The 12,500-nt window shown below is 48.7% G+C and overlaps 1 protein-coding gene across 1 annotated transcript in view; it reads right to left on the bottom strand.

Annotated features, from left to right (window-relative positions):
* setbp1 (SET binding protein 1) overlaps positions 1 to 12,500 on the bottom strand; it is a 63,787-nt gene that overhangs the window by 31,947 nt on the left and 19,340 nt on the right. The window contains 1 exon segment of the mRNA XM_052461610.1: positions 10,974 to 11,537. Within this exon segment, the coding sequence (XP_052317570.1) occupies positions 10,974 to 11,375 (402 nt within the window). The 5' untranslated portion in view covers positions 11,376 to 11,537.

Consider the following 12,500-nt stretch of genomic DNA (forward strand, 5'->3'; position numbering starts at 1 on the left):
TTACCCATACCTAACTGTCTCTGTGTTGTAGGTAGCCTTACCCATACCTAACTGTCTCTGTGTTGTAGGTAGCCTTACCCATACCTAACTAACTGTCTCTGTGTTGTAGGTAGCCTTACCCATACCTAACTAACTATATCTGTGTTGTAGGTAGCCTTACCCATACCTAACTGTCTCTGTGTTGTAGGTGTCAGAACAATACTACTGTACCAACTACTGTTGGGCTGTGGTTTCCATGTTGAAGCTGCATCAGCCTCTGAAAGGTCAGAGGTGAGGGGTCACCATACAGCACAGACAATGTGTTAGGAGGCTAGAGTTTCACATTCTGTCCCCATCATACACATACACACCACACACACACACACACACACACACACACACACACTGTGAATAGCACTTGGATAGCACAGTGGGAATGTGTGAGGTGGGATAGTGCTACCACGGCAGGGCCGGAGTGTTGCTGTGGTCGTAGAGGCACCCGGAGCTCCCATAGCCCAGCCGGAATGTTACAACACTCCTGTCATCTGAGGATCTCGTGTCTGCTTAGTCCCTCTGACTGACACACACACACACAAGCACACACGCACATACAATCAACCCCTCAGGGCAAGAGCGAGTGGAGGCCAGGCCAGACTACAGTTGTCTCAACCATGACCCCCTCACATAAAGACACACTATTGGTCCAGTCAATATTCCCTAGCCTGCTCTTCTCCCTACGAGCCCAGAAGGTCAGACAAGGCCTTGCCTCTTTGTCTCTGTGCAGCCAGCCTACCAGTTTGTGTGTGTACCTCTCTATCTCTCTCACTGGGGGTGACCTTGCAGAGTCATTCTTTCATTTTGAGGTGTTCACATTGCAGCACAAGCAGATAGGATTAGGAAGCAGCAGAGCTGGCGTGGAACTGTGTGTGTGTGTTTGTGTGCACAGTCTGTTTTAACCATTTTGCACAGTCATACATGCCCTCGGGTTTATTTCTGTGTGTGTGTATGTGTGCGTGTGTGTGTGTGTGTGTGTGTGTGTGTGTGTGTGTGTGTGTGTGTGTGTGTGTGTGTGTGTGTGTGTGTGTGTGTGTGTGTGTGTGTGTGTGTGTGTGTGTGTGTGTGTGTGTGTGTGTGTGTGTGTGTGTGGCAGTGGGGGGCAGAGCATGTGAGCGGAGTTGAGCGGTAGGAAATCCCGCTCATTGCTCATGGAGCGGTGCTTTCTGGCGCTCCACATCCTTCCCAACCGCTCCGCTAAAAACCGCATCATCAGGGAGAAACTCATGAGCTCCATTCATTAAGATCACCATTTAACCAACACCATCTATTTGTGTGACTACCTGGACCTACCATTTGGTTTTGAGGTAGCCTATGGAAACCAAACCATATGATTTGAATGAAAAGTATTTGAATAAATCTGAAAAGGGGGCGGCAGGGTAGCCTAATGGTTAGAGTGTTGGACTAGTAACCAAAAGGTTGCAAGTTCAAATTCCTGAGCTGACAAAATACAAATCTGTCGTTCTGCCCCTGAACAGGCAGTTAACCCACTGTTCCTAGGCCGTCATTGAAAATAAGAATTTGTTCTTAACTGACTTGCCTATTTAAATAAAGGTACATAAATGTAAGAAATGCTCATCATTTGAAATAGGCTACATTTATTAAACAGCATATAAACACTCTAAATAGGTCAGAGCCAGACAGGTAGGAATGAAAATGTATTATTTGGGATATATCATCTCAAAGCTATAGCCTACAAAGAATTACATTGTGAAGCATTTGCGAGTGCAACACTAGGTTGGTAGGGACTCTGCATTTAAACAACATTTTGATGTATTAAATCATTTTAATCCATATATTGCGCATATAGGCTGTGACTTACTTAGAATTAAATACAAATTAAACAGGAAATTCCTTATTAGGCTCAGTCTACAGTGCCTTTGAATTCACTTTTAGACTTTTAGAAACATGAGTTTGTCAAGAGTCTGTGGCTTCAGGGTCATGCGATGGTGACTGGAGAGCAGACCAGCAGTGGAGAATATCCTCTCCTCACTTGAAGAGCCACTGGGGATGCTAAACACACTTCGGGTCATTCTTGCCAGGCTGGGCAGCGATGCAGAGTTGTTTTTTCTATTAGGTAGGCCTAAAGGGTTTTAGGCACAATAACCAGATCCAAACGAAAAGCTCCTCGAAGCTCCTACGGTGCATTCGGAAGGTATTCAGACCCTTCACTTTTCGCACATTTTGTTACATTACAACATTATTCTAAAATGGATGCAATTGTTTTTTTCCCCCTCATCAATCTACACACAATACCCCATAATGACAAAGCAAAAACTGGTTCTTGGGTATGATGCTACAAGCTTGGCACACCTGTATTTGGGGAGTTTCTCCCATTCTTCTCTGCAGATCCTCCAAAGCTCTGTCAGGTTGAATGGGGAACGTCACTGCACAGCTATTTTCAGATCTCTCCAGAGATGTTGGATCGGCTTCAAGTCCGGGCTCTGGGCCCCTGAAGGACATTCAGACACTTGTCCCGAAGCAACTCCTGTGATGTCTTGGCTGTGTTGGAAGGTGAACCTTCACCCCAGTTTGCGGTCCTGAGCACGTTTTCATCAAGGATCTCTCTGTACTTTGCTTCGTTCATCTTTCCCTCAATCCTGACTAGTCTCCCAGTCCCTGCCGCTGAAAAACATCCCCACAACATGATGCTGCCACCACCATGCTTCACGGTAGGGATGGTGCCAGGATTCCTCCAGCCATGACGCTTGGCATTCAGGCCAAAGAGTTCAATCTTGGTTTCATCAGAACAGAGAATCTTGTTTGTCATGATCTGAGAGTCCTTTATATGCCTTTTTGGCACACTCCAAGCGGGCTGTCATGTGCCTTTTAAGAGGAGTGGCTTCTGTCTGGCCACTCTACCATAAAGGCCTGATTGGTAGAGTGATGCAGAGATGGTTGTCCTTATGGAAGGTTCTCCCATCTCCACAGAGGAACTCTGGAGCTCTGTCAGAGTGACCATCGGGTTCTTGGTCACCTCCCTGACCAAGGCCCTTCTCTCCCGATTGCTCAGTTTGGCCAGATGGCCAGCTCTAGAAAGAGTCTCGGTGGTTCCAAACTTCTTCCATTTAATAATGATGGAGGCCACTGTGTTCTGGGGACCTTCAATGCTGCAGAAATGTTTTGATACAGTTCCACAAATCTGTGCCTCAACACAATCCTGTCTCGGAGCTCTACGGACAATTCCTTTGACCTCAAGGCTTGGTTTTTGCTCTGACAGGCACAGTCAACTGTGGGACCTTAAATAGACAGGTGTGTGCCTTTCCAAATCATGTCCAATCAATTGAATTTACCACACTTGGACTCCAATCAAGTTGTAGAAACATCTCAAAGATGATCAATGGAAACAGGATGCACCTGAGCTCAACTTCGAGTCTCATAGCAATGAGTCTGAATACTGAATATAAGTTATTTCTGTTTTTGTTTTTTTACTGTTTTCCCTTTGTCATTATGGGGTATTGTGTGTAGATTGATGAGGGAAAAATTACAAAATTATTTCATACATTTTAGAATAAGGTTGTAACGTACAAAATGTGGAAAAAGTCAAGGAGTCTGAATACTTTCCGAATGCACTGTATACCAGGCCTATTGAGCCAAAATCAATGATGGCCTGTTGTATAGATAATAGAACAAAAATGAACAAAACTTCTAAGAGATCTGATTTTTAGTTTATAAATACTTTGCTACAATGACACACTAACGTTACCCACCTTGTCAGTTAGTACATTCAGGATACAGGTCTTACCCACCTTGTTCCTTTCTGTTAGCATGTGCACGTAGTACACCGTCAGTTAGTACATTCAGGATACAGGTCTTACCCACCTTGTTCCTTTCTGTTAGCATGTGCACGTAGTACACCGTCAGTTAGTACATTCAGGATACAGGTCTTACCCACCTTGCTCCTTTCTGTTAGCATGTGCACATAGTACACCGTCAGTTAGTACATTCAGGATACAGGTCTTACCCACCTTGTTCCTTTCTGTTAGCATGTGCACGTAGTACACCGACAGTTAGTACATTCAGGATACAGGTCTTACCCACCTTGCTCCTTTCTGTTAGCATGTGCACATAGTACACCGTCAGTTAGTACATTCAGGATACAGGTCTTACCCACCTTGCTCCTTTCTGTTAGCATGTGCATGTAGTACACCGTCAGTTAGTACATTCAGGATACAGGTCTTACCCACCTTGCTCCTTTCTGTTAGCATGTGCACGTAGTACACCGACAGTTAGTACATTCAGGATACAGGTCTTACCCACCTTGTTCCTTTCTGTTAGCATGTGCACGTAGTACACCGACAGTTAGTACATTCAGGATACAGGTCTTACCCACCTTGTTCCTTTCTGTTAGCATGTGCACGTAGTACACCGTCAGTTAGTACATTCAGGATAGAGGTCTTACCCACCTTGTTCCTTTCTGTTAGCATGTGCACATAGTACACCGTCAGTTAGTACATTCAGGATACAGGTCTTACCCACCTTGTTCCTTTCTGTTAGCATGTGCATGTAGTACACCGTCAGTTAGTACATTCAGGATACAGGTCTTACCCACCTTGCTCCTTTCTGTTAGCATGTGCACGTAGTACACCGACAGTTAGTACATTCAGGATACAGGTCTTACCCACCTTGTTCCTTTCTGTTAGCATGTGCACGTAGTACACCGACAGTTAGTACATTCAGGATACAGGTCTTACCCACCTTGTTCCTTTCTGTTAGCATGTGCACGTAGTACACCGTCAGTTAGTACATTCAGGATAGAGGTCTTTTCAGATTCCACAATGATTCTTTAGTTGTGGACACTACATCACCTCGCTCCCTCTCTTGCTCTTTGTCCTCCTCATCTTTGTTAGTCCCCTTGATTTTGCACCTTTTCTTTATGAAAATATTTAGTGAACTCCATGACAGTAGCTAAAGAAAGGGGCTATAGCAGCACACAAGTGGACTAGAAATGCATGCTGGGCCAGGAATGCCCTGAGCTCGATTGAGCGCTACTGTAGCGAAATAGGAGCGGGCTAGGAGGCCGACGCTCCAGCCTTTGGGAATCTCACGCAGTGCTCCAGTCAAATTGGGCACGCTCCACCACCCGCTCCACTCCACTCCCCGCTCCACTCCACTCCCCGCTCCACTCCCCGCTCCACCCCCGCTCCACTCCCCGCTCCACTCCCCGCTCCACCCCCGCTCCACTCCCGCTCCACCCCCGCTCCACTCCCCGCTCCACTCCCCACTCCACCCCCGCTCCACTCCCCGCTCCACTCCACGCTCCACTCCCCGCTCCACCCCCGCTCCACTCCCGATCCACTCCCCGCTCCACCCCCGCTCCACTCCCGATCCACTCCCCGCTCCACCCCCCGCTCCACTCCCCGATCCACTCCCCACTCCACCTCCCGCTCCACTCCCCGCTCCACTCCCCGCTCCACCCCCGCTCCACTCCCCGATCCACTCCCCACTCCACCCCCCGCTCCACTCCCCACTCCCTCCACCCCCCGCTCCACCCCCGCTCCACTCCCCGCTCCACCCCCGCTCCACTCCCCCCCCCGCTCCACTCCCCGCTCCACTCCCCGCTCCACCCCCGCTCCACTCTCCACTCCACCCCCGCTCCACTCCCCGCTCCACTCCCCGCTCCACCCCCCGCTCCACCCCCCGCTCCACTCCCCGCTCCACTCCCCGCTCCACCCCCCGCTCCACTCCCCGCTCCACCCCCGCTCCACTCCCGATCCACTCCCCGCTCCACCCCCGCTCCACTCCCGATCCACTCCCCGCTCCACCCCCGCTCCACTCCCGATCCACTCCCCACTACACCTCCCGCTCCACTCCCCACTCCACTCCCCGCTCCACCCCCGCTCCACTCCCGATCCACTCCCCACTCCACCTCCCGCTCCACTCCCCACTCCACCCCCGCTCCACCCCCCGCTCCACTCCCCGATCCACTCCCCGATCCACTCCCCGCTCCACTCCCCGCTCCACTCCCCGATCCACTCCCCGCTCCAGCTCCGCTCCACTCACATACTCAGGTGGGGGGTGGGGTAGACACAGATGGACAGCTGGTGTTTCTGTGATGGTAAATCACTCAGAAACACCCCTGCCCAAGCACACACACACACACACACACACACACCACTCTGGCCCACCCCCTCCACTCTGGCCCCACCCCCCTCCACTCTGGCCCCACCCCCCTCCACTCTGGCCCCACCCCCTCCCCTCCACTACAGTCTGGAGCGCTTTTTACATTTCTTTATTTAACCAGACAAGTAAGTTAAGAACAAATTCTTATTTACAATGACGGCCTACCAAAAGGCCTCCTGCGGGGACGGGGGCTGGGATATTTACATTTATTTTACAAATATAGGACGCATCACTACATAAAAGAGAGACCTAAGACAACAGCATAGCATGGTATCTACATGACAATAACAGGGGAGCAACACAACATGGTACAAACATTACTGGGCACAGACAACAGCACAAAAGGCAAGAAGGTAGAGACAACAATACATCACGCGACGCAGCCACAACTGTCAGTAACAGAGCACTTGAAGAGACTGGCAACTGGTCGGTGAAACAGAAAGGTTTGACCGTTGGCAGGGATGTTTTCTGAAAGACAAGCCGGAAAACACACAGCCCACAGCTCATTTACATTTCTTAAGTAACACACACAGAGATGTGCTTTTATTAACTCATCAAGTCCCTCAGGTCACCAACCGCCACCCACGCCTGGGATCAATTCACACATCAAAAAGGCACGCCACACACCCAAACACACATTACAGACACACAACGCTCAGGGGACCACCAAGCGTAGAAGCTGCCGAGACGAGATAAGGGTGTGTGTCCAAATCCAGGACACACTAAAGGCACTCAAAATAGACACACACACACTGGACTGCTTTGGCAGCACCTTATCTCTCTCCACAGATAGTGACATGGATTAACAGCTAAATCTGGCACACATGCTCTGACCACAATCACGGCCCTGTGTGTGTGTGTGTGTGTGTGTTTTGGACTGCTTACTAAATCTGTCAGGGAGAGTGATGTAGGGGTTGACCCAAGGTTCATTATACCAGAAAACACACATTCATCTTCCACTACTAACACACGGCCACACGCGTTTACTGGTCTGCAGTGACAAAACATACACCCTTACACACATCATTTGTACACACGTCAATCATACTCACACATCACTCACCGTGCACTGTGATGACACTACCGAGATGGCACGAAACACTGTGATGACACTACAGAGATGGCACGAAACACTGTGATGACACTACAGAGATGGCACTAAACACTGTGATGACACTACAGAGATGGCACGAAACACTGTGATGACACTACAGAGATGGCACTAAACACTGTGATGACACTACAGAGATGGCACTAAACACTGTGATGACACTACAGAGATGGCACTAAACACTGTGATGACACTACAGAGATGGCACTAAACACTGTGATGACACTACAGAGATGGCACGAAACACTGTGATGACACTACAGAGATGGCACGAAACACTGTGATGACACTACAGAGATGGCACTAAACACTGTGATGACACTACCGAGATGGCACGAAACACTGTAATGACACTACAGAGATGGCACTAAACACTGTGATGACACTACAGAGATGGCACTAAACACTGTGATGACACTACCGAGATGGCACGAAACACTGTAATGACACTACAGAGATGGCACTAAACACTGTGATGACACTACAGAGATGGCACTAAACACTGTGATGACACTACAGAGATGGCACTAAACACTGTGATGACACTACAGAGATGGCACTAAACACTGTAATGACACTACAGAGATGGCACTAAACACTGTGATGACACTACAGAGATGGCACTAAACACTGTAATGACACTACAGAGATGGCACTAAACACTGTGATGACACTACAGAGATGGCACGAAACACTGTGATGACACTACAGAGATGGCACTAAACACTGTGATGACACTACCGAGATGGCACGAAACACTGCAATGACACTACAGAGATGGCACTAAACACTGTGATGACACTACATAGATGGCACTAAACACTGTAATGACACTACAGAGATGGCACTAAACACTGTGATGACACTACAGAGATGGCACTAAACACTGTGATGACACTGCAGAGATGGCACTAAACACTGTGATGACACTACAGAGATGGCACTAAACACTGTGATGACACTACAGAGATGGCACTAAACACTGTGATGACACTACAGAGATGGCACTAAACACTGTGATGACACTACAGAGATGGCACTAAACACTGTGATGACACTACAGAGATGGCACTAAACACTGTGATGACACTACAGAGATGGCACTAAACACTGTGATGACACTACAGAGATGGCACTAAACACTGTGATGACACTACAGAGATGGCACTAAACACTGTGATGACACTACAGAGATGGCACTAAACACTGTGATGACACTACAGAGATGGCACTAAACACTGTAATGACACTACAGAGATGGCACTAAACACTGTGATGACACTACAGAGATGGCACTAAACACTGTGATGACACAGAGAATCTGATGCTTTCTAGAATAATTCACAATTTTCCAACATCTCTCTGTCCGTCTCCGTTTCTCCCTCTGTCTGGCCTCTCGCCACTCTCTTCAAGAGTCAAAACCCTCTCCTAATGACCAGCTATTGTATCCCTGTCCCCTTTCCCCTCCCCCTCACACACACCCCCGCTCTGAGGGGGTCCCTTAACCAGGCTCTCCATATGCCTGTCTCCCCCCTCTTCCCCCTCGCCCTATCACTCACACTCTGGCCTCTTCTCTTCTCTCTTCCACCATCTGCCACTCAACAACAGAGGGATGAAAGAGAAAGAAAGCAGAGAGAGAGAAAGAAAGAAAGCAGAGAGAGAGGTAAAGAAATAAAGAGAGAGAGAGGTGGTTGGAGACAGATATAGAGGCAACGACTGAGGCAGAAATAGATACTGAGAGAGGGATAGAAAAAGAGAGAGAGGGCAGTCCCTGACACGATACCTTGGAGCAGAGAGGCTGTCCATCTGCTCTCTGTCAGACCCCCCTCACTTCTCTCTCTCTTTCACTACACACATATTGGACCCTTTCTGTTTAACCCATTCCTCTTCAGTGGATCAGTCTGTATTACAGTGATAGCTAAAGCCGGATGGAGGGATGGGGAGAGAGGAGGAGTAGAGAGAGCGGGAGGGAGGAATAGTGGGATAGAGGGAAGAAGGGGAGAGAGAGAGAGAGAGAGAGAGAGAGAGAGAGAGGGAGAGTGAGAAAGGGTGGAGATGACAACAACTCACGCAACCCACTCAGTGAGCATGCCCACTACTGTCGCTGTCACCACGGCAACAACTGCCAACCATAGCAGAGAGAAAGACAGGCTGAGAGGGAGATCGCTCTGGGGGTCAAAGTGCATGTTTGCTCTGAACACACACACACACACACAGTAGGTCAAACACTCACTGCAAACACTACAGTCCCCTAAGGACCTAAACACACGACACACAGCACTACAGTGACACCAAACTGAAATGGTGGCTGTGTGTGAGACGAGGAGAGGTTAGAGAGACACAGAAGCCACGTGCTGATTTCATTAGAGGAGAGACGGAAGAGGAGGAGAGAAGAGAGGAGAGGAGGAGAGAGGAGAAAGAGGAGAGGAGAAGAGAGGAGAAAAGAGGAGAGGAGAAAGGTCTGTGACCACAAATGGAGAGAGCAGAGGCCAGCTGTCATTTGCTGATGTCAGCTCTATTCTCAGTGTGCGTGTGTGCGTGTGCGTGTGCGTGTGTGTGTGTGTGTGTGTGTGTGTGTGTGTGTGTGTGTGTGTGTGTGTGTGTGTGTGTGTGTGTGTGTGTGTGTGTGTGTGAGACTGGTTTAAATTACTCTATGAACTTTGACCCTGTGTAACCAAGGAAGCGAAGGAGCTACTGAGAGATAGGAGAGAGAGAGAGAGCGAGAGAGAGAGAGAGAGAGAGAGAGAGAGAGAGAGAGAGAGAGAGCGAGAGAGAGGGAGGGAGGGAGGGAGAATGGGAAAGACATACCCATTACCTAAGATCCATTCCCTTCTGTACTAGTACACACACACATACACACACACACACACACACAATATTGCTCATAATGAGATGCTTGGGTACAAGATGGCTGCTTTTCAGGGAAAAGAGCTGAGTCTGCGAGGTGCTGGGTGTATGAAAGGAACACAGCGAGATGCAGTGTACGAGAAGAGCTGAGCACACAGCAAGAGATGTCAATGCAGGTTAATGACTCTAGAGGAGACGACCTCACACACACACACACACACACACACACACACACACACACACACACACACACACACACACACACACAATATATTTATACACGCGGCCAGAAAACCCATGAAGTGGCGTTGTAGAGAGGTAGAGGTGACGGTGTCTCTTTTAAACTGCATTACTGGCCTTTCTATCAATGGCTAAAAGTCTTCAAGCGTTCTGCTTATGGAATCTTGTTAAAACATGGACAATCAAACCAGAAAATATCTTTCTATATACATCCACAATATATCTATACAATCCATATATCCACTTACAATCCCCTTCTCAGCTGCTATAGCCAACAGCAGACAAGAACCAAATTCGTCACGCGAACATAAGAAAACACTCTTCAGCTGCAATGAGCTACTGACAACCCAACAGTCAATCCAACACAGCTAACGTTTAAAACAACATTTATAACTATTCAATGTCTTTTTTTTAAATATGTTGAACTATTTAACAACATGAAGAATCTGATCGTTCTATCTCTCTGGGAAGCAACCAATCAATCCCTTCTAGACTGCTGACAAACATTTCAAAGTGCTTCAGCATCATTTAAGGCTACATTAGCAACAGGCTACATTAGCAACAGGCTACATTAGCAACAGTGTGTTCAGACCAGTAACGTTTCTAAATGTATCCTTACCCTCTTCCTAGGGGGTCCCTTGTCCTGTGCTGCGCGGCCCCCCAGTCGGCCCCCTCGGCCCTCCCCTGAGGGGGGTCTGATGGTCATCCGGATCTCCGGGGGACAGATGTAGTTCTCCAGACTCTTGGGGGGCTTCTTGATGCGTTTGGTGGTCTGGATCTTCAGCTTCAGACTCCCCTCCTGGAAGCTGGCTTCTTTAATGGAGAACTCCTGTTCCTCTAGCCCCTCCCCTTCCCCCTGGGACCCCCAGCGCTCGCCCATCACATCACCAATGACCTCATCACCCCGCGACGCTGGCCCCAGCCCCGCTCTTTCCTGTTCTTCCTCTTCAGGCTCAGCCCTTCCGCCTCCTAACTCCGCCTCTTTGGGTCGGGCTGAGCCAACCAGATCCCTCGGCTCCATCCACGCTCCCGCCAGAACGAGTCAGGATCCAGAGAGCCGCAGCAGCCAGCCAATAGTTTTGCAGAGAGCGGCTGTCCGTCAGACTGGGTTGCCTTGGGAACGGTAGCTACTGCGTCTGGATTGGTTGTCCCACAGGAACACAGGTAATCCAACAGAGCCAAACTACAGAGAGAGAGAGAGAGAGAGAGAGAGAGAGAGAGAGAGAGAGAGAGAGAGAGAGAGAAATTACTATCAAATTACTATATTGTACAACTATCAAAGTTGTACAATATCCTATGAAAGCCAATAACTCAATAAATTATCGCAAATGCTGAACTGTAAAAAAAAAAATGTTTCCCTCGTATGTATATCTTGGTCTGCATTCACTCTTGCTGCTATGTACGCTGCTGCTACAGGACGATTGGCATTCAGAGTGTGTTGGGAAGAGATGCTGACCTATCTGAGCACAGCTAAAGGACGCAGTGGGCAGAGGAATGCCTCATCTCCACACACACACACACACACACCTCTAACCATTGTGAGAATCAGTGTCTCTCAGAACTCAAGACTGTTGCAGTAGCAGGCAGAGAGTACTGCAGGCATGCCATACACTCTAATTTGCATTTTATACCGTGTAAACAACACTTCACACACGCACTCTACTTCTCTCTCCTTCTCCCCGTCTCGCTTTCCCTCTCCTCTCTCTTCTTCTCCCCATCTCTGTTTCTCTCCTTCTCTCACTCTCTCTCTCTCCTTCTCTCTCATTCTCTCTCCTTCTCCCACTCTCTCTCTCTCCTTCTCTCTCTTTCTCTCTCATTCTCTCCCTTTCTCTCTCCTTCTCCCAGTCTCTCTTTCTCTCGCATTCTCTCCCTTTCTCTCTCCTTCTCCCAGTCTCTCTTTCTCTCGCATTCTCTCCCTTTCTCTCTCCTTCTCCCAGTCTCTCTTTCTCTCTCATTCTCTCCTTTCTCTCTCCTTCTCCCAGTCTCTCTTTCTCTCGCATTCTCTCCCTTTCTCTCTCTCCTTCTCCCAGTCTCTCTTTCTCTCGCATTCTCTCCCTTTCTCTCTCCTTCTCCCAGTCTCTCTTTCTCTCGCATTCTCTCCCTTCCTCTCTCCTTCTCCCAGTCTCTCTTTCTCTCTCATTCTCTC

Source organism: Oncorhynchus keta, chromosome 14 (assembly GCF_023373465.1).
Source record: "Oncorhynchus keta strain PuntledgeMale-10-30-2019 chromosome 14, Oket_V2, whole genome shotgun sequence".
In the NCBI taxonomy this organism is placed as follows: domain Eukaryota; kingdom Metazoa; phylum Chordata; class Actinopteri; order Salmoniformes; family Salmonidae; genus Oncorhynchus; species Oncorhynchus keta.